The 21,777-nt window shown below is 40.4% G+C and overlaps 1 protein-coding gene across 2 annotated transcripts in view; it reads right to left on the bottom strand.

Annotated features, from left to right (window-relative positions):
- LOC117536566 (rho GTPase-activating protein 20-like) overlaps window positions 1-21,366 on the bottom strand; it is a 58,288-nt gene extending 36,922 nt beyond the window's left edge. Inside the window, exon 1 of one of the 2 annotated variants that reach the window (XM_034201492.1) lies at window positions 21,236-21,366. In XM_034201492.1, the coding sequence (XP_034057383.1) occupies window positions 21,236-21,310 (75 nt within the window). In that variant the 5' untranslated portion in view covers window positions 21,311-21,366. Of the gene's footprint in view, window positions 1-2,153; window positions 2,452-21,235 lie in introns of those variants that run through there. The other variant, XM_034201491.1, reaches the window with a different exon arrangement.
- Window positions 21,367-21,777: the final 411 nt, after the last annotated feature.

Raw genomic sequence — 21,777 nt, 5'->3', positions numbered from 1 at the left:
TACTGGTTTTAAAATATGTAATGCAAAGTGTCCTTTAATGAGCTGCTGAAAGCTATTTAAATTACATTTTCGGTCAGTTTAATAGTTTTTGGCTTGTGGAAAATATTCTTGTTGCAATTAAAGTGAGATTTTCTTTATTTTCTTGCAGGAAATGTATCAAGAACGGTGCAAACTCAACACATTCCCAAAATAATGGACTTAAAAGCAACACAACACCCATAAGATGACATGCTTGTTTTCCCTTCAGGTGTTGACAGGACACGTGAGCAGTGACATGAAAACACTTGCACTTGGCATAACGGAACAACAATACACTTTATTGTGAAAAATACAATAGCAAACCTTTCCGGATTAAATTGTGCTGACCGTGTGCAGAAAACCAAATAGGAAGCATGCACTGTAGGCAGTAACAATGTTATCATGTTGGCCTACTCTGCAGGATAAACACTGATTAACATGCATGTTCCTGTCATGCATGTCAACTTGACGTTCAACTTCTGACACACACATCTCAACACAAACAGCTCATTAGTGATGAGGCATGTGGAAATTCTACATTTATGCAGTGTTTTTCAGCCAGTGATGAAAAAACAAAGCTTGTGTTTTCTGCTCAGCCTGACAGCTCATTTCTCACAACTTTCCAAACGAATGAACTACAGTAACATTTGTTTTGGATTCCCGAGACTACGTTTTACTAACTGCAAGTCCCTGGCTGGGATGTGGTGAAACGCTCACAGAAACATTACGAAAACACTGGTCTGTTGCCAAAAAGTGATGTAGTGTGTTGATTCAATTGGAGGGTAACACCAGAACACTGCTTGGAATCACTTGCAGATTGACTGCTAACAATCATGCATTGATTTTGATGGTAGTGTGAGTTTATACAGGGAATACATCTGGGTTGGTCATTAAAACTGCATTACTCTGGACAGCCCTCTTTTTTGTAAACAGTTTAAGGCTAGTAAAGGATATTTTAGGCAAGGCAAACTCTAGAAATGTGAGGATATCACTAGTTTTGTCTGTGCTGGTTAAGATGAAAGTCAAAGCTTACTTGTTATTTTGAAATTGGACCAACAAATGGACAATTTTAGCAACTATTTGGCTAAATATTCTCCCCTTTGCTGCTCAAATCCTGCCTGCTTAAAGCTGCAGTTACACTTACTAAACACACATTGGAAGGGGGCGCTGTTTACTACAACTTAACTGCCCTTCTGCTGGAGAATCATCTCCTTTATCTATGAGCGCTTATCAGTGGCATTGACCAAAACTCGCGATAGAAAGCTAAAATAAATAACAATGTGCACGGTGTTTACAGGAAAGACAAAGATTACATTGTTTGAAGTAATGAAAAGTGACTTACAAGAAGCCAGGTCTGATGGATCCACAGTGCAGGAATAATTCCTCTGTGTTTGCACAGAGACTCCTCTGTCTGATTAACAAATAATCTCTATCAGCACATTATCCTGCTCTGTTATTTAGCCACGTTCCGGCTCCTCTGCTCAGTCTGGTTTAGTCAGGAGGATAACAAAAACAAATTGAGGACAAATAAATCCGATTTTGAGATTTGGGCGTTTTTCTTGGTTAAAAGCTGTTCAAAAATCCAGGATTTGGTTCCATTGTAATAAAGTATCAAAAGCATTAGCGGTCTAGATTTTGATAGAAATATGTTGTGAAATATAGCCTTCTCTTCCACGTGCCCAGCTTGTTTGTGGTATATGGAAACGAAACAGATAGCGATATTCATCAGATAAATCAAACACACCGAGTAGAAAGGTTTGATAAAAACAAACATGAAAGGCATGTTTCAAATAAAAGCATGGCACATTGACACCATATCAACTTAATCAGTAAACATCTTCTCTGTCTATGAAATGTTGAAAAAAGACGCAACATTGAATGACACACCATAGCAATGATCATATCATATCAATCATACATTGATTATGATCATATCATAGCAACATAACATTCAGGAATATTATGACTTTAATACAGTAAAATACCAGTTTGATGTCTCTTATATTGCAAATAAGAATACACTCATGTATCCTTAATAAGCGCACCGGGCAACACAGTGCGCAACAACGCAAAACGTGTCCACGTTCAGCCAACCTTCCGCTCCTAAAGCCCCACAGAGGAGCGTCTCTTTGTACCTTTTTGTTGTCGGGAAGAGCCTTGCCCCCTCCTGTCAGAGAGTCGGACCTGTTCTGTCCCATGGTCCCCTGCTGCGGGGACATGCTTTCCATCAAGACTATAGACATCCACGGGACCGAGCGCGCAGACAGTATATTCCCATGATACGAGTGTAGGTCCAAAGGTTTATCCAGCAAAGAGAAGGGTACGAGCCCAAAGAGTATCCATGATGGAGAGGAGGTGAATGGTTTCTGTTTCTGCTCCTCGGTGTGTTTCTCTGTGTGTTTCTGTCTGAGCGCAGTTTGCTCTGAGCGCACAGACTCCAGTCCGCCTCAACTCACTCTGATGTTGTGAAGTCAGCGTGGACTAAAACAAGCGACTTCCGGTTTTGCTTCCAAAGTAAAACTGTGTTTAATTAAAATACCGGATTTGACACATGTTAGTAGCCTAGTGCTCGTTAAAATGTTTAAAAATATGTTACAGTGTTACATTCAAGCCCTAAACTGAAAATGCACAAAGCTGGAGCAAAACCAGTAACTTCATGTGCACCCAAAAGGCCTTAAGCGGTTCTAGACCAATTTGACTACAAACAAACAAAAACCAGTGATCTGCAGGTTCACGGGTGATGTTAATTACACGGTGACGTAATCACACTCACGTAGTGAGTGAGTGACAACCCAAACACATCCATTGCCCCCACAATAACACTAATATCTCGTTTTAAGAGATGTATTGGCTTAGTTTATTTTTGTGCTAGTGTAATGTGATTTGTTTAGCTCTAATTCCAGGCTGATGGAAGTCGAGACAGGCAACTGGAGGTAAAACATAAACAACTATGTGCAATTATTTTTCCAAAGATCAATACAATTAAAGAAGTAAATCAATGTAATGATTAAGGTTTATAAGGTTTTTACAAGGTTTCATTAAGGTTCACTCTGTTTTATCAAAGACCCTGAGTATTGCATGTATTTTTGCATGATCTGTACTCAGGTCACTTTTATTTTGAAGGCATGGCTAACTTCTGGTCACTTCCTGACCTGATCCTCACTCTTGACACAGCTCGTGTATCTGAAAGCATGCTTTGGTTTAACTCCTGAGCTTGTCTATGTATTTAAAAGTGTGAGTTTTTATTTGAAGGGCCCATCACATGTTTTCCATGTGTGGCAGTCGGTGCTATAGAAGCTGTCTGTTCTCCTGCGGTCTGCAGAGGGTCGGCCAGGTGTGAGAATGCACTTCCAGAGCCAAGAATAACATGACTGATGAGGAGGAATGCACTCAGTATTTTTTTTCTGCATAGGCATGACGCATGACTCATTTTCCTTATAGCTGGAGCTACAGTATACGTTACTGTAGGAAAACATCCAGAGAGGGGGGGAGTGTTGACTTTTAAAAATCTGAACGCAAGGAGTGAACATACCTCCATCAAAGCTGAAGTTTAACGGATTTTTTCACCATGCAAACAGAACATTAGCATTTGGTGTTTCACACAATTCAAATGTTATATAGATAACTGAAGGGTTTCTTTGTAAATCTATTTAGGTTTTACAGCTGTAATCCATTAAGTTAATAATAGTCAGACTGAGCGGCTTGCATTGTTGTTATGTTAAATAAATATTGCAAAAGAAAAGCTCTTTAGCTCCAATATTAGATGACAGAACAGAATAGCATTTGGGATTAAATCTTTGTTTCTTCTGGTTTCACATAATTAAAATATTCTAGATACCTGAAGTGAAATAACTATTACAATAACGGTTTCTTTGTAAATCCATTTGAGTTCTTCCAAAAAAGTGAAATCTTGTTTGAAGACATATATAGGCATATTTCGGCTGTTTGTCTGCTTTAAAATCAGTTTTAAATCCTTAAATAAAGTATTAACCTGACAGGATTATTTCCCACTGCAGCCTTTTTTGTAGGCCAGTATCTCCTGTGCACAAACACAAAGGTATGCAGCAATTGTTCCATCGTATCTATCTCCAGAAAAGTGGCATGCATAGGATGATAAGAGCATTGATAAAGCTCGACTATCCGCTTTGATCATGAAACAACAGCCGAGAGGACTACTGTCTGTTTCTGTCTGTTTCAAAAAGTTGATGCACAGACAGCTGCATTCTTTCTCTCTGCTACTAAATCGTCCTGTCATCAAGGGCCCAGTGTGGCCAGGTCACATTTGTTCTTGAACTTCAAATGCACTTTTAGGGGTTAAAGGACTAGTTATGTTTCCAACTTTTTGTCAAGAGTAGCCCGTCTGGAGGGATCCAAAGCAAAACAAAAATTGAGGGTGTGTCAGAAATGTGGTTGGAAACGCCGCTGGTCGACCACGACTCGGCACTCTTTTGTTTCTACCTCCTCTTTGTTTCCACGCTGGAAGATGCGACAATGAAAAGTGTGTCTCGGAGTGTGTTTTTCTCTCAGTATCCATGGCAAAAAAGCAACACATGATTGAAAAACACACACTTTATTCAGCCCGAAAAAACCCCTAAGTGGGTCACACACATCGCTTTCAGACGGCAGCCAAACACTCACAGATTCCCCTCATGTCTGACTCAGCTTGGCAGAGTGACTTCAGGTCAGGGAGGAATGGGATTCTCCCCTCGGATGAAAGACAGAGAATCAATATGTGTCCTTGTGAACGTCATCTGACATTTACTTTAGAAGTGTGTCTGAAAGGGAATGCCACGCCTGGAGAATCAGGGAGTTGAAAACGTGAAGCAAAGGAGAGCATGGAAGTCGATTGCAGAGAGAAAATGACCTGGGGAGAGTCGAGTGTTGTTGTTTGGTTTTTAATTATTATGTGTTGAATTCCTATGTGAAGCACTTTTAAATGCCTCTGTGTCTTAAGATGTGCACTGTGAGCAGTTTCTAACCCATGATGGAGTGGAGCAGGGGAAAGAAGCTTTGACCTATATTCCTTACTCAAAATTAGACGGTCACTCAATCACACTTGGCAATACTTAACATACTTTAACAGTAACATAACAAAAAGTCAGCATAACAATCTATCATCAGCAAAACTGTAAAGCAAGTTATGCAAACTGATGCCTTAAGCACATCATCGGAATTTAAGACGAACAATTGTTGTATACTTTCTGGTAATACTGTTGTTTTTCCTCTGTACACAACTTTAAAAAGTATTTGTTCAAAAAATCTTCACATTTTAAGCCCTGAATCAATAGAGTGTATTGCTTGTTCCATAGATGTGCATAATGAATATTCCTCAGTGCCTAAATGAGATTTCAATGTTAATGTATCATCCATTATAACAGCAATCTAAATTCAGACACTCTTTCTGTGCCCACACCATCTACACAAGATTAAAATACATGTTTCTTTTCTGCGTCGGGTTAGGGTTGCGCTTTGCACTGTGAACACAAGCACAAATACACCTTTACACGCTTGCACTATTCAGAGCTGAATATCTATTTAAAGAGCACTCTACCCTTCCCTCTCCTTTGAAAACAAACACACATGTACAGGGAGTTTACGGCGAGGACATGAGGACATGATGAGTGGTTTTAGAAGCCTTTTTGCACAGAGGATGGATGTGTGACGGATGACAGAGATTCTTCAGGCAGACGGGGAGTTGCTGTGACCCAAAACAGAATCCACAACCACCGCTTCTACTTTGAGAAGCCAGACTTCCACGTTGCCTGCCAAAAATAAAGACCCACTGCTTCCCTTTTTCCCCTGAACAGCAGAATCCAGAGGTTTCTGGGCGACGTTTTGTGTCACTTACAGTCATTTTATAGAGAAATACACAGCTCCAGAACACCGAAGAACTCTACTGGTGCGAAACACTTTTAACTGTCTTAAATCGGATATGTCTGGTGTCTCTCCTCCCTTGTATTTCCCAAAAAATAGAACATCTCTTCAGAAATAAGACCTGGATAATATAGCAGTGATGGCCAATGAATATCCGAACATTCCCTCCAACTTAATGACAGTTTAAATGATTCGTCTGTGCTTTCCAAACGAGCAATAAGAACATTTTCTGCAACGTTTTTTCCCATTTGTCAAGACCTGTGTTGAGCACATTTCTTGAAAAATGTACTTTAAATTGGTTTTTACTACTCCAGCAAAAGCAATTAGCCACACAACTTGTTAGATTACTGTATACTCAGCTCCATATTATGAGTAACTACTTAATACAGCAGACAAAGCAACCTTACATTGCATATATAAGACACGCAAAGCACATTGAATCGCGAGCATTTACAGTTGCATTAATGTAGAGACCCTTTTCAAGAAATTTAAAAGTGAAGACTTCTCTTATTTCCACTGTTTTTGGTCTTGCTGAGTCCATCATCTGTTTACTCCCCAGAGACGTATCCAGCCTTTAAACCCTCTGAGACAAACATCAGGGGCGGTCACACCGAAAGAGAAGGCGGAAACTTTAGCATCACTCTCCTCCACCGACACTGTGTCTCTGTGTCTCTCACTTTGTCTAAACATTGTGGGCAGCGAGGCGGATCAGGCCGTGGAGACATGTGGACAGACGGAGCCAGGCTGGGTGAAGCAGACTGAGACAAAAGCCTGCGGTGAGAGGGAGGGACTCAGGTGGACGAGGACATCTAAACAACATGAGATGGAGATGGAAAGTGTGGGTTAGCTGGCCACGACCTAAACCAGACATTGCTCGGGTGGTATGACGCTTTTTAGGCTTGTTTTAAGTACTTAACAGGCGGGTTTTCATTACATCAATGTCACTTTAATGTACGGACAGTTGTCAAATGTATACATCTATTTCTTTCCTTTGTTTTGAGGCTTTATATTTGATTGAATCCGGTTGTACTACATAACAACAATAGCTTGAGGATTAAAGCCACTTGAAATCAGCTAGTTCATGTAATAATCTATCATCATGTCATGTTAGAAAGTTTAACTAAAGTTATTTCCAGTTTCTGTCCTTGGCTGACGGATTTGTCTTTAGGGGCGTTTCTTGAAAAAGGAGCTGAATGTGCGAATGGGTATCCTTAAAAATACATAGGTTCTGCCATTTTGCATCGCCGAAATGTTTTGAGAAAACAATAAACAGTGCTAATATTGAACAATGTTTTTCCAACAGAGAAATAGTGTGAGGGAATAAGGAAAAGGGACAAAAATATATAAAACACATGATAAACAGAGTTACTCAATACTCGTTTAGTGAAGATCTGATAACTAGACAGATCCTTTACAGATCTTAAGCTTTAACAGATAAGACCAACAACTATAAAGGTAACGGGACCCTCTAAGTTGCAACTCCATCAACATGTTCTGATTCTGTTGTCTTAAATCCCACCCCCCTGAATCAGACACACACACACACACACACATTCAGCCAGTCAGACAGTGAGAGACACTGAGACAGAAATCAGAGAAACAGACCGTCTGAGCCTTGCTGTTGGCTCGTTGCATCTGCTCTCTCGCTGGACACACACACACACACACACACACACACACACACACACACACACACACACACACACACACACAGGGACCCCTCCTCCACCTTCCAGACCCTTTAACCCTGCTAATCTGATTAGCGCTGTCTCCCTACAGACTGAGGGATGCTGTTGCATGGTGCTTTATGGTTGTTGTTGTTGTTGTTGTTGTTGTTGTTGTTGTTGTTGTTGTTGTTGTTGTTATTGTGACTGTATGTCACTGTGTCACATGCAGTGCATTTAAATGTGCATATTACAGTACACACTTGCAATAATACACATATACATCTATACACAGATTCCGTTGCTATGCTATTATTTAATGAAAACATGCGGGATGCAGCGGGACAGGTTAAGATAGTTTCCCCCTCAGGGCTGACAGGACGGTTTGGTTTCAGAGGAGGGGTCGCCGCAGGTTCAACTGAACGGGGTTTCCATGTGAGAGCAGCAGGGGTCCCGTGTGAGCATGCATGGATTAACCAATCAAAAAGGGAATTAGCTATTACTGGGATTTGTTTGGGCCATGTGGTCATACAGTGTTGTTCATATTATTAAAGTGTAATTTATCAACTTCTTCTAAGTGTTCGTAAAACAGCATGTGTTCTAAATTAATCTAGTATTCTGCTTTACGTCGTTTTCCCACCACATTTACCAAAACAAAAAGCTATGCTAATGTGGTCCTCCTCTAAATACCTCAGGAGAGTGAGTAAAGCAAGCTATTCCAGATTTGCAAATGAGTGAGATATCCTACTTGACATTACCTGTCATGTTGCAGTAACTCCACCTATCTCCGAATGATGCAAGCAATGAAAAGAAGTGCTGTTTCGGACATCAAGTATTTTCCAAGTGTTTATCATGCTCTAACCTCTGTTTTTGCCGGACATTGTAAATACATTTACGATGAAGAACATTGTCACTGAAGCTCATCTGAGGATTAGTAATCAATATTCTCTTCTTCTCTCAGGTAATTAAGAGCACATGAATGACACCGTCTCACACTGTTTCTGAAGCACCAGAACTACAGGCTTCTCTCCTGCAGGCTGACCCTCGTGACCCCATCAGCCAAACAATGACATTTCCAAACCTAGGCCATCTTCTAATGATCTGTTCCCGAACAGGAATCAGTCACATTTCACCTCCAAGAATGTTTCAACAAACATTTAAAGCATTGTGCAGCTAAAATCTTCCGCAACACCGCAAAACATGTCATTTATTTCCAAAACTGACAAAAGATCATCTCAAACGACCACAGAGATCGCTGCAGGGTGGTTTCAGTCATCAGAAAGCATTTTGTTGTATAGCAAACGATTTCCAGTGAGATACAGGGTTCAACAGTTGGTGTATCTTCTCTTTGAAATGTTTGATTGACAAAATGTATTTATTGACTAACAGTGTAAATGTGTGAATTGGAGCCTCAGAATTGTTGGTGTAATCACAGTGGAGCCTCATGCTGCCGGCCGACCTGTGTATACATGTATTGCATTACTGACTGAACTGATGTTTTGAGTTATGTAAACATGTCAACATGTCAGCTCCAAAAGCTTATTCTATAAGGCAACAAATAAAACATTGGGCAATGACAACGACAGGTCCAAACAAAGGTTGTCCTAAAATAAACTGAGAAACATTCTTCATCGGAGAAAATGTGTTTATGTTTACTCAATTAGTTCCTGAAAGGCAAAAGACTTGAGTAACAACTGAAAAGAGAGATGCTCCTGAATTTAAATGATTTGGCTCCTGAGTACAAAAGAGTCGTGTTTTCCACAAAAGCTGTGACGGTCCTATATATAATATCACGGACAGCTGGACATCTCATGCAGGTTGACCTTCCTGCTGTGGATCAGCTGGCGATGCAGACAGAGCAGGAGCTCGCTCTGGCATTTTCTAGATTGCTTTGATGTGTCCTTTAAACCTTTGAATAGTGATGGGTAAGAGCTCTGCTGGACATCAGTGTGCACGGAGCCGCACCAGTTTGTCATTTATTTATCAATCAAACTGCTAAAGATGTGCTGTTTCCAGTCTCTCCGATGTGCCAATTATCTGCTTTTTTCTGTTTTATGTCATTGGAAATTAAACATCTTTGGGTTTATTATCTTGAAGATGTTACTACGAGATCTGAACACTTGTTCATCATTTGTATCATTTCAATTTATCAATACTTGACTAGGGTTGTTATAGAAAATGTGTCGCAACTTGAACTTGTGCATTGTGTTACAACTTTGAGGGATCGTCCCCACTGCTCACAGTTATTGTTTGAACACATACTTTAGTCACTCATCGACATCCATCCACTCCATCACACTGCTCCTCTGCTAACAGCCAGCCAAGATAATAATGTTACTAACCAGACAAGATCCATTTGTTTTATGTTCATATCTGGTCATCAGCTGAGCCCTCTGAGGGGTTTTAAACCTCTGACCTCATCAGACCCTGACTGACAGCTTGACAAGGTGGAGCAGAGAATTAGACGGGTTAGACAACATCACCTCCTAAAGTATCGTATGGTCTTCTCTAGTCACGGCAACAGCCTGAAAGGACATGTTGAGTGATTTAATCATAGAGTGGAGAACTTTTCGAGATGATATGTTTAATGTCCAATTTGCTTTTTGCTCCTGTCTGCAATTCTTGTCCAAGAAAATGAATTTAACAGATGTCAGTGTCACATTTTGGGCATTGCTGCACACTCCTACCTATCCAAAGGAGACTCAGCTAGTAGAGGCTTGTCTGATCCACATAAACCACACCATGCTGCACATAGAGTGAATTCAATTCTATGTAAACACAACAATATATTTCATGTCTGTTTGTTTGTATAGATTGATCTTTTATGTCTACAATGCTTTGGCAATACTCTTTGTCATTATGGTCATGCCAATAAAGCTTTTTAAATCAAATGTTATTGAATTGAGAGAGTCATGAAGGCACTTTCTCGCTTGGCTCTGCAGGAGTCAGACAGAAGAAAAGCGTTCAGAGGAGGAGATAAGTACGTGTGTGTGTGTGTGTGTGTGTGTGTGTGTGTGTGTGTGTGTGTGTGTGTGTGTGTGTGTGTGTGTGTGTGTGTGTGTGTGTGTGTGTGTGTGTGTGTGTGTGTGTGTTGTGTGAGCAGGTCTGTCAGCGCGGCGGTCACAGCTTGTGTGTGAGCCACAATCAGCATCAACCGTCTCTTATCTGAACACCAGGGGTCAAAGGTCAAAGCCTGCATTCCTCCCAGGCCAGCATCATAAGTGGACGCTGGACTAAACCATACCACGTAAAATGAGAGGATTATATTTGACATATATTGTTTGAATCAATGAAACACTAAAAGATGACTTTGGGGATTTATTTGGCATTACGCTCGACTCAGGAGCTCTGCCAAAAAAGCAAAAGACGAAACACATCGTGGTTAGGTAAGGTTACACTTTTCCAGATCGTTTTTTTTTAATTATCAAGCTCACTTTTTCCTTGTGCTTCTTTCCCATTTTGCTCTTTTTCATTTCCTGCTTTGTCCCGGTTTGGATTCTCCGATGTACAGGTTAGTGGTCTTTATTCTCCTTAGATGATGACACAAACAGCCAATAATCGAGAGGTCAAAGGTCAATATCAAACCGTGCAAGAAGGGCTGAGACTTAATGTGTAACAGCTAGCCAGTGGTGGAAGAAGTATTTAGATAGTAGAAGTAGCCATTGGGTGTAAAAATATGTCATTAAAGTAAAATGTATCTAATAAGTATTGAAGTATTTTCATGATGCAAAATGGCCCCACTGAAAGTCTTCAAACAGGCCTATAATGTATTGTTGGATGTATTCATTATTAATGGTAACTTACATGGATGGGTTGTTTAATAACAACATATACACATATATTTTATAAATTGGTCACATGGTGATGTATAAAACCTCTAATATCTATTGATTTGAAACCATTTTAGCGGGTTAAAAAGTAATACTAAATGTAGGAGAGTAGAAATGTAACATATCATAACAGAAATACTCAAGTACAAGTGCACCGTGTGAGTGAACTTCCTTTACACCATTTGTAGACTGCGGTAAGGAAACAGTCTCCACAGAGTTTTTATTTATCAACGTTGTGAAGTAACACATTAAAACCATATCAGTTGTAGTTCAGTTATAAGCAGAGGTATTGAAGGGGGATGGAAGTTCCTCTTGAACAAGACAAGGAGGGAGCGGCTGCTTTAAAGTTGTAATTTGACAGGATCCTGTTCCACTGCGGCTTCACTAACTCAAGAACTCAAGGACCGGGAAGGCATGGTCTGGATGTTATTAGAAGGCAAGGGTGTGTGTGTGTGTGTGTGTGTGTGTGTGTGTGTGTGTGTGTGTGTGTGTGTGTGTGTGTGTGTGTGTGTGTGTGTGTGTGTGTGTGTGTGTGTGTGGGCACGTTTTGGCCATACTGCGACAGAAATAAACCGGGATCAGGACGAGAATGTCAACGTTTAACTTTTTTCTATTTTCTAGCCACAGTTAACCCTCCTTTTATTTAAGAACACACACACATGAACCCGGAACACATGGCTAAACACACTCACACACACCCAATAATGACATGCTAACTTACACAATCAAAAAAACGTGTTGGACACACGCAGAAACACACACCCATTGCTATTTCTAAATGCACGGTAAACTGCTGTGGAGAGTGCTGTAATAGTCCTCCTGTCAAATACAGAGAAGAGAGAAGAGAAACGTGCAGCAGCGACAGAGAGCCTCCACTAACTGACAGACACACAACCCTCCTGCTGCGTCAACATCTGTGTGCAATGTTTTATGTGGTGGGTTTTTGTATCATCATTTATAATAATATATATAATAATTGTGAAGAGGAGTAAAAAAAGAGTCCATACACTTTCCCCTGAACAAACAAAGGTGGAAAACATTAATCAATTGATTCGCTTTCTGCAGTGACATTTGCAGTGCATCGCTTTGCAAAAAGCTCTCAGTGTCTCTAAAGCCTTCCTGTCAGCAGAACAATTAACCAAAAGATGTATCTGTGGATCCGACCATCAGCCACAGATCATATCAGCAGCCACTGTTCTCTGTCCCTGAGAGGCTTAGAGACGAGGAGATGTTGTTCATTATCTGTCTGACTGAGCGTCTGAAACTTATAAATCGATGTTGTTGGTAGCCATTTGGTTTCCTCAAACCACTATGAGACTGATTTGAAGCAGGAAGCTATATTTGTTATCAGAAAATCATGTATTGCTCATCTTCACACTCATTATTTAATGTGTTAAGCTCTTGAGAAATTGCCTGCAAAGAAACCTTGTCAGCAATAAGAGAAGAAAGCAAAGCTCGGCTCAAGCGTTCAACAGGCTTCGGAAAGTGAGATCAGAAAGCCAAGCATTTGAGAAGTTAGGTCATGTTATCGTAAACTAATATTGCTTTATTAGAAAGAAACGACTTCACAATGATTCTTCAAGATGATTGTGAAGTTGCACATTACACGTCATCTGCAGGTTATTTACCTTCACATATTGGCCCTAGGACCTTTTCCTTGCAGCTTATTGTCTCGTAAACATTGCAAAACAGGCAAACACACATCTGTACACTCTCATACAGAGTAGCAACAGGGATATGTTTAGACGTTTCCAAAACCTTAGACAGCGTCTGACATAAACCCCTTTCTAATAAAAGACAAAAAACATGTTCCTTGCCACATTTTCCTGCGCACAATAAAACGTATTACCATCCACCATTCGCCTTCTTTTTCCATATTTTGTTCCATGTAAAGGAATCACTTTTTCCAATTTGTGAGGGATATTTGTCTTTCATCTCGTCTACATGTCTTCTCTTCAGTCGACTCTGTCCTTCTTTTCCTGGACTATCAGTTAGTGAATCCTTTTTTATCTTCATCTTCACGATCAGGTTTCACACACTATGCTCATACTGTATTTGACTTCAAACAGCACGGATAAAGATAGACCTCTGGATGTTTCTACACTGGGTCACCCTCAAAACCCATATAATAATAACCCAACCTAATGACCAAAGGACACACACACACACACACACACACACACTGCAACAACCAAGCACAAATCACAATCTCCTCGCTCTGGAAACAATCTCTCATGCTCACTCTCAGAAGATCAACTGCTGATAGGATAACAGATGTGTTTGCTGCTGTTGCTATGGAAACACAGTGTTGTTGGGCCACATGAACACGCTCCCAAGTCACTACTTAAACCTAAGCATCAGTGACATTTTTACGATTGTTTGATGTGATAAAGTGCAGAGAAATACCGCAGACTCTAAGCAGATACCATTTTTCGTCACTTATGATACAGGGTAATTGTCAGCAGCTATTACTTAACTTAATGACAATTTTAAAGGTATTTAAATGTTATTTTATAATGTGTTTCTGCTGCACTATAACTTAATGCTCCTAATTTTGAAAATCACTTTCAATTGCCATGTGTTGTATAAATTAACTTGCCTTGCCTGGCAATTTCTTTTAGCCCACTCAAATGAAGAATGTGTTATTTTAATGCTAAATGCTACGTGGCCAATGCAGTACCAACCATGTGATTTCTTACATGTAAAACAATCATTTATGTTGTTAAATCTTACATTTAAAGATGCAGATCTTGCATAGGGCTTAACTCTGTATGCTGCTTTGAATGGCAAGATATGTAAGCAATCTTTTTTTTTAAAGTTGAGAAGGGCTGATAATCCCTCATGCCATTAAAAGTATCAGTTGGTATCTAATACAGACATGTTGATTTACCGATGCAGAAAAGGTATAGGTCAACTTTCACTTATCTGTTTTCTATGGTAACCATCCAGGGTAATTTGTCTACCTTTGAAATCACCTATTATTTGAGGAGAGTTTTGCACGTGCTTTACATATAAAACTGTGACATTACAGTTTTGTAACACACATCTGTTTTCACAACAAACTTGTGAGCTTAGGGTCAGTGTTACAAAAGTAAAGGGGCAGTCCGTTCAATTTGGTGAGGCTGTTTTCAGTCCATTCACAGGAGCAGCAGCAGAGGGAGCTACCTCTCGCCGAAGTTGTAAAAGTTATCGGAAACTAAATCCTGCCAGAAGCCATCTCATCAAAAACGTTATCCTTGTTTCCTGTCCTTCCTTCCTTCCTTTCATCTATCCTTTCCTCCCTCTCTACATACCAACCCTTTGCTCCCCCTCTCCTTTCTTTCTGTCTCTTTCCCCTAATCCTAATTTCCCTTCACCTCCTCTCCTTCTCCAGGTCTCTAAACTGGGACCCCGGGGTCAGTGGGACATAATCTCCCCGATACAGCTGGCCTAATACCTCCTGCCGCCATCTCGACGTCTCAGACTTCACAACCGCCGTGTCATGACCACTGTCTAAAGCCGAGGAGACGTAATGCAGCCTGACAGTGAATGCCTTGCTCATCTTGGATATGGAAGAAACAAAGCTGTGATGATGACTTGTAAAGGGGGCCTCACCCAGCCATGAGGGCCACCCACGAGCTGAGAGAAACTCAAGAGAAAAGACTAGTTGATCTGGATCGGAAATCTATCCCCAATAGCAAAAGAAAACCAGAGGCTTGCTCTATGATTACATGGCAGAAATTCTATCAAATTCATAGTGTTTTAAGTCTTGCCCCATGTCAGGGTAAGTCTAACACAAACTCAAGAGCCTAAGTTCAAGTTGAGTCTTAAGTCCTTATTAGCCACAACCTCTACAAGGTCAAGTTCAAGTGGGAGGCTGTGGCTCAGTGGATAGTGTGCTGGACATCAAATCAGGGGGTAGCAAGACACTTCACCCCAAATTGCTCCTGTGGGGATTGTCCACAGTATTGAGTATGTAAGTCGCTTTGGATAAAAGCGTCAAACAAATGACATGTAATGTAATGTAAAAAGTTCAAGACAATTTCCAAGGCCAAGTCTATTCTTGATTCTGTAAGGACCAAGTTAAGTTTAACATTTCTCGAAAGAAGTCTTGAGACAAGTCTTTTAGATCTTTGGCAGAAAGATGATGGCAAGTCTTCAATCTTGCCAAAGCAAGTTTGAAGTAAATTTAAAGAAGTCCAAGTCTACACTGACATCTTCAAGGGCAAGTCAAAGACAAATGTAGGGTCTTGATAACATTGGGGCAAGTCTAAATTAAGTTAAAAGACTTCTCAAATCAAGTCTCAAGTCAAATCTAAAGTCAAACAAGACGGGTCAAAATCCGGTATTGAGTCCTTAAGAGCAGGGTTGATGTTACATAATGTTTGAAGCAGCGGTTATCGCAAGGTGTCGCACATCCACACTTTTAACTCACATAGTTGCTTAAAACACAAAGACCATCGATCGAACAAATTCTCTGCCCCCCCCCCCTCCATTTATTCACATTTAACTGGCTGAGCCTTTGCTCTTTGCGATATAACGGTTTTCATTTCTGGAAGTTTGACTTGATGTTTTAGATTCCACTTTTGTTCAGAAGACTTTGGTGGGACACTCACATGAACATGCATGGAATCTGTTAGGTCAGAACTCAAACACACACACACAACCCTGAATATATACACAGGCACCATACATGTATAAATACATATACAGTGCATCAGTATGGCCTGATTTGTTATGACTTTGGGGCAGTAATGATATACCTGGAAGAGTCAGGAGATCACTTTAATGAGCTTAACGGCTTCAGAGCTTTCAATATATGTGGGTGTGTGTGGGTGTGTGTATATTGAAGACTGTATTACTGGCGTAGCATCGAACATGAGGCCCTTAGTACTGTTTCATCGGGCTATGTTGAATACAAACAGACCATCAGTCCCCACACACACACACACACACACACACACACACACACACACACACACACACACACACACACACACACACACACACACACACACATACAGTCAGCCTCAACCTATGTCATGGGTTTCAATCTCAAACGTGATCATACTGTATATTGTAATGTTTTTTAGTAATATTATCTTTCTCTTAAAAGAACCATGCACATTTAAGCAACCTAACCACAAATCATGCATACTTAACCTTTCAACTGACTAAGTTTAGTAGTAGTGGAAGCTAGCTGTACCTAAAACATTATGTATACCTTAATATCTATGGTAGGCTATAAATGCTAATATGAATTATAGTACCTGATTTTACATTTGCATGACAAATTCACATATTGGTAAAGTCTGTTTATTAATATCAAAGCCTATAATTGCAAGTGGATGTTCTGTATAATAGCAGCCAAGTCTCGCTGCACAAAAAACAGCATTCCTCTGAGTCTGTGTGCCACCTCACATGATGCCGCCTGACTTTCTATTGTGCACACCGACTCACACCTCCCATAAACCCTCATTGTAATCTTGTGTGCACATAACAGAGATGACAGAGAGTAACCTGCACAAAATAATTAAAAAAGATGTAGGCTTTGTTTTTCTCAGCAGGGTGAAGAGAAGAGAGAAGACAGACGCACACAATAGGTCATTGTCTCGTTCCAACACTGCACACATGATTTACCCTTGATAAACTGTATGTTAAAGTGATGAATGAAAAGATGGTTGTGTAATTTAGGTTCAAATCACCTTTTGCAGTCTAATAACTTCTATCAGGTGAACAATATTTACATCATAGAAAGCATGCAACCTTGCAGGTATTTCATTTTTCACTGCCTACCAAATCTTGGAGAAGTAAAAGTGTATCTGCTGCCAGAACTGAACATAGACAGGCCCCTAAACTCAATACAGTATCTCTTCCACACTTGTTTCTAAAACTGCATCATGTATCGCTTTAATTTGATAGTCCACTGTTGACTGTTTAAAATAGGTTCAAGGTTCTTTATTGTGCATACGAACATAGCTACAGTGTAGTTATGCCGATGAAATTCTTAGGTCTCAGGCTTCTCCAACAGTGCAACACAATAACACAGAAAAATATAGTGCAAGTAAATAGTAAATAGTAATATAGTAAATACAAAAAAAAATAGTTTAAAAAAGCGAAATAGTGCAATAAGAGTCTACAGTATATGCAAGTTATTGGAATGATATATTAGATACATAGATAAATAATTACTAAGTAGCAGATGAATGTTATGGATGTTGTTTCAACAGTTCAGGTGTTTAGCAGTCTTATTGCCAGTCAGGTGTGTCACCAACCTTAAGTCATCCGCATAACAGTGACGAGTACACCTGCTTTCTATAGAGTGGCGAAGTCCCTCCCTTTCCGGGGACCTCCATGGGACCTTATTTCGGAAAAAGTATGTATTGAAGTCAATGGAGAGAGAAAACTTATCTTTCGATCCCGTTTGAATTGTGCCACGAATTACACAAATGATGTTTATCAATTTAAAAGATAATTTTGCAAGTAAAAAAAATAAAAATGTGTCGTAAAACTGTGAAGTAACACTTTTTTAGTGTGAACCCGCTCAATTAACTACATCTCTCATCTCCACCACACACCAAGACGGCCGTCACGTTGGAACATTTCACTTCTTTCTTTCAGAATGAGGCGGAAAGTATTAAACGAGGTGAAAATCACTCCAAGGCTGCTTCTCAGGTCGATTATTTTTATTTCCTCGCTCCTCGCTCCTCGGTCTCACCGGAAGTTGATTTGCCTGCGCCATCTTGAGTACCGTCCCATGGCTCTTATTTCTGCCGGAGGACCGAGGATCGAGGAGCGAGGAGCGATCATGGAGGAGCGATAACCGAGGAACCACCAGACCATCCTCCGATGAAATCCTCAGATACTCACCCCGCCCCCTTACTGTGTATTGCTCACTGATTGGACGAGGCAGTGCATGCACTGATCTGATGCTTCTTGACATGAGAGCAGAGTGAAGAAAACACATGAACCTCACGGGAGTCACTCCTCAGTTTATACCGTGTTTTGTTTCAATTCATGTATCATTTAGTTACAAATATGTGATATATCTGAACAACAAAGTGGTCAAAAATAATTTAATTCATTTTTTGGAAACATTTTCATGATTGCTTTTTTCGTTTTACATTTTCATTTATTGTCATTTCCATTCAGTCAGTCATTAAGTGCTATTGCAATGTTAATTTGCTACATATCCAAACAAACAAACAAAGTGTGCAATCCAATGAATGTTAATCTAACTGAGTTTTGATAGATAACATATCTCTTTTTCTTCTCTCAATTATTTTATTTCTATTGTGCACTCTAATCAATATTAATCAAACTATTGTTCGTTTATAAATTTTAAGAATGGCGTTTATCTTTTTTGAGAATTAGTTCTTATTTTATTTTATTTATTGGGGTCTACAACAGATGATACAAATGTTTGTGTCAGTAAATGTGTACTAAGTAACAGAGGCGGGGGGTGTGTGGAAATAACGGGGACAGAGCTGCTGTCAGACGATCAGCTGTGCAGCGTCATCACAAACGGACGTCGCTTCACGTGACGCTCCGGAGGAAAGGACGTCCCATTGCTCTTAAAACTAATTTCCCTGCTTCGCGTGGTTTCCTTGCGTCCCTCCATGCTTCCCTGGTGGGAGGGACTAAACGCAGGGAAACGACGCAAGTGAGGGAAGCAAGGATTTCATTTAATCGACCTGAGAAGCAGCCCAAGTCTGGGCACGTTGAGAGCTGTACACACACACAAGGGGAGTTAGTCGGTTCCTAAGAGCCAGCATGCGGGACCGGGATTCTGGGATTTGTAGTCTTTCTAGTTGCGTATTTTTCATAGTCTTATATTTCAACAGTTTTACGACAAACTGTGACTTTTTTGATATGGAAATGATTTTTTAAGATTGACAAACATCATGTGTGTAATTCGTGGCACAATTCAAACGGGATCGAAAGATACGTTTTCTCTCTCCATTGACTTCAATACATAATTTTTCCGAAATAAGGTCCCATGGACCGGAAGTAGAAGGGCGTGACTTCACCTCTCTATAGGCAGACTTTTGTATACCGTCAACAAATTCACACGTAAATAAACTCTATTTGTGTCCAAAACATGATTTGTGTCCCCAATACCCTAAGGGGAAGCCCCCTGAGGGTTCATTCCAATCAAATGAGACCGTCATAAAGAAAAACCATTGCAATCCATCAGTGCACCTGGATGTGTTAACATTAAATACTAAATATAAGGGTGTGATGGTTTTAAATGCCCAACAGTGTGAGGTGGATGTACTTGGTGCACAAAAGCTTTACATTTCACATTATAGGATCAACAGATGTATCCTAAACTTGTTCCACTGTTTCCTTACCTAAACCACAGACCTGTTGCTACACTTTGAGGTCATTAGCCTAGAGAAAGCAGGGAGGGTGGTTTGTTTCAGAGGCAGTTTGAGCATCAACCTGCTCAGACCCTCCTCGAAGTGCTCAGCTTTTTGCAATCACAATACAAATCTCTTTTGGTCTGCTGGCTTTAACAGAGGCACAGAGAAGTGATTGTAATAACGGCTGCACTTATCCTCCTAAATACACCGTCAGTATGTGAGCTTTATTGTATTGTGGAGATTTGTATCAGCTTATGAAAACAAACGGTTCTGAAACAAAGCAGGATCACTTTTTTCCAACCATTTCATACTAAGGGTGTAACGGTATCCGTATTCGTCCTGTACCGTCACGGTTTGGACGTCATGGTTTGGTACATGCAGTCACACGACGAATATGCCATTTATTAAATCAGACACATGATTCACAGCCTCAATCCGGCTGAACATATGCACACCGTCACCAACCACAGGGATTTTACACCACACTACCAGCCTCCTAACAGACAGGGCAACAGAGCCTAAATACACACACACACACACACTAATCAGCAATTAGACACAGGTGGGGGGGGGAAGGAGACAACACAGGGCACCGGGTGAACATAATCAGGAGTAACAGACATGGGGAAAGGGAAACACTTTTCAAAATAAAACCACATGTGCAATAGTACAAGGCCCGAAGCAGTCAGTCCACAGTGACGAAGTTACCTTCGTCACACAGCTTATTGAACCTTTTAGTTAGACATCAGCCATTATAGATAATATGGCTGAGTGTGTGTGTGTGTGTGTGTGTGTGTGTGTGTGTGTGTGTGTGTGTGTGTGTGTGTGGTTTGTTTTTAACTGTGTTAGAGTTCCTTATTGTTAAACTGAAACTTGCATACTGTTCAAAATAAATAAAACACAAACCTGGAATTATGCATTTGGGACTTTATTTAGCTTTTTCTTGTTGTACCGAACCGTGACCCCCAAACCGAGGTACGTACCGAACCGTGAACTCTGAACCGTTACACCCCTATTTCATACATTTGATCAGAACGTATGCATATAATTGCCAGGTTTATATATATATATCTATATTGAAAACCTATTAATATCAATATCTGACATGTATTTATTATAATGATCGCAATCTGCCACTGATTATCATTGCATGCCATTTATTTCTAAAATAAACAGTCACAAATCATAGTGCTCAGATAAATAGGTTCCCAAGGGAGCTGTTTCTGCTAAATAATCATACATTTTCAGTGACAGGTAGTATTTCATGCCTTGTTTACACTGAAATGCAGCAAGTGTGTGCAACAAGTGGTGAAACACATTCTGGTGCATTCCTGTGAAATTCCCTTATATTCTGACTTCCCTCGCAATATATACATTACCCAGACTGACATACACTTCTTAAAATGAAACGGAATTGCAGACATTTGATTATAAAATAAAAGTTGGGTTTTTCTTCATTTCTTTCAGCCATTTCCTCACATTTTATTAAAATAAATAGAGTTACCTTGATGCTGTAAAAATCCACACAGCTCCCAGCCCGGCTCCTAGCCACCAGGTCGTCCTCCATCCTTACAGACATCCCCACGTCCGAAAACCTTCGCCCTGCCGTGTGTGTGTGTGTGTGTGTGTGTGTGTGTGTGTGTGTGTGTGTGTGTGTGTGTGTGTGTGTGTGTGTGTGTGTGTGTGTGTGTGTGTGTGTGTGTGTGTGTCAGATGTTCTTGATTTCCTCCTTCCTGTTAATTTTTGAGTCTTCCTTCTTGTGTATATCCTGCTTTCCTTCTTCTTCTCCTGGTCTTGTTCTCAGGTCTTAGCTTCTTGGAGCCCCTTCACTCCTCCACACCTGCAGATATAAGGATCCATTGAGAGGAAGCAACAGGTCGTTTCAATAACTCTCCTCTAACAAGCTGCAGATTTGTGAAGATGGATCTCTTGAGTTCTCCCAGCCCCTCTGCTCCTGCCTGTCTGACCAGAAAGGTGTTTGGTCCTGTCCAGTAGGTCATCCCCCCCCCCCTTCCCATTGTCAGAACAAGCCCGTCTGCTCCCATT

Source organism: Gymnodraco acuticeps, unplaced genomic scaffold (assembly GCF_902827175.1).
Source record: "Gymnodraco acuticeps unplaced genomic scaffold, fGymAcu1.1, whole genome shotgun sequence".
NCBI lineage: Eukaryota > Metazoa > Chordata > Actinopteri > Perciformes > Bathydraconidae > Gymnodraco > Gymnodraco acuticeps.
The sequence above is the reverse complement of the archived record's forward strand: the minus strand, read 5'-3'. Positions and strand labels throughout refer to the sequence as shown.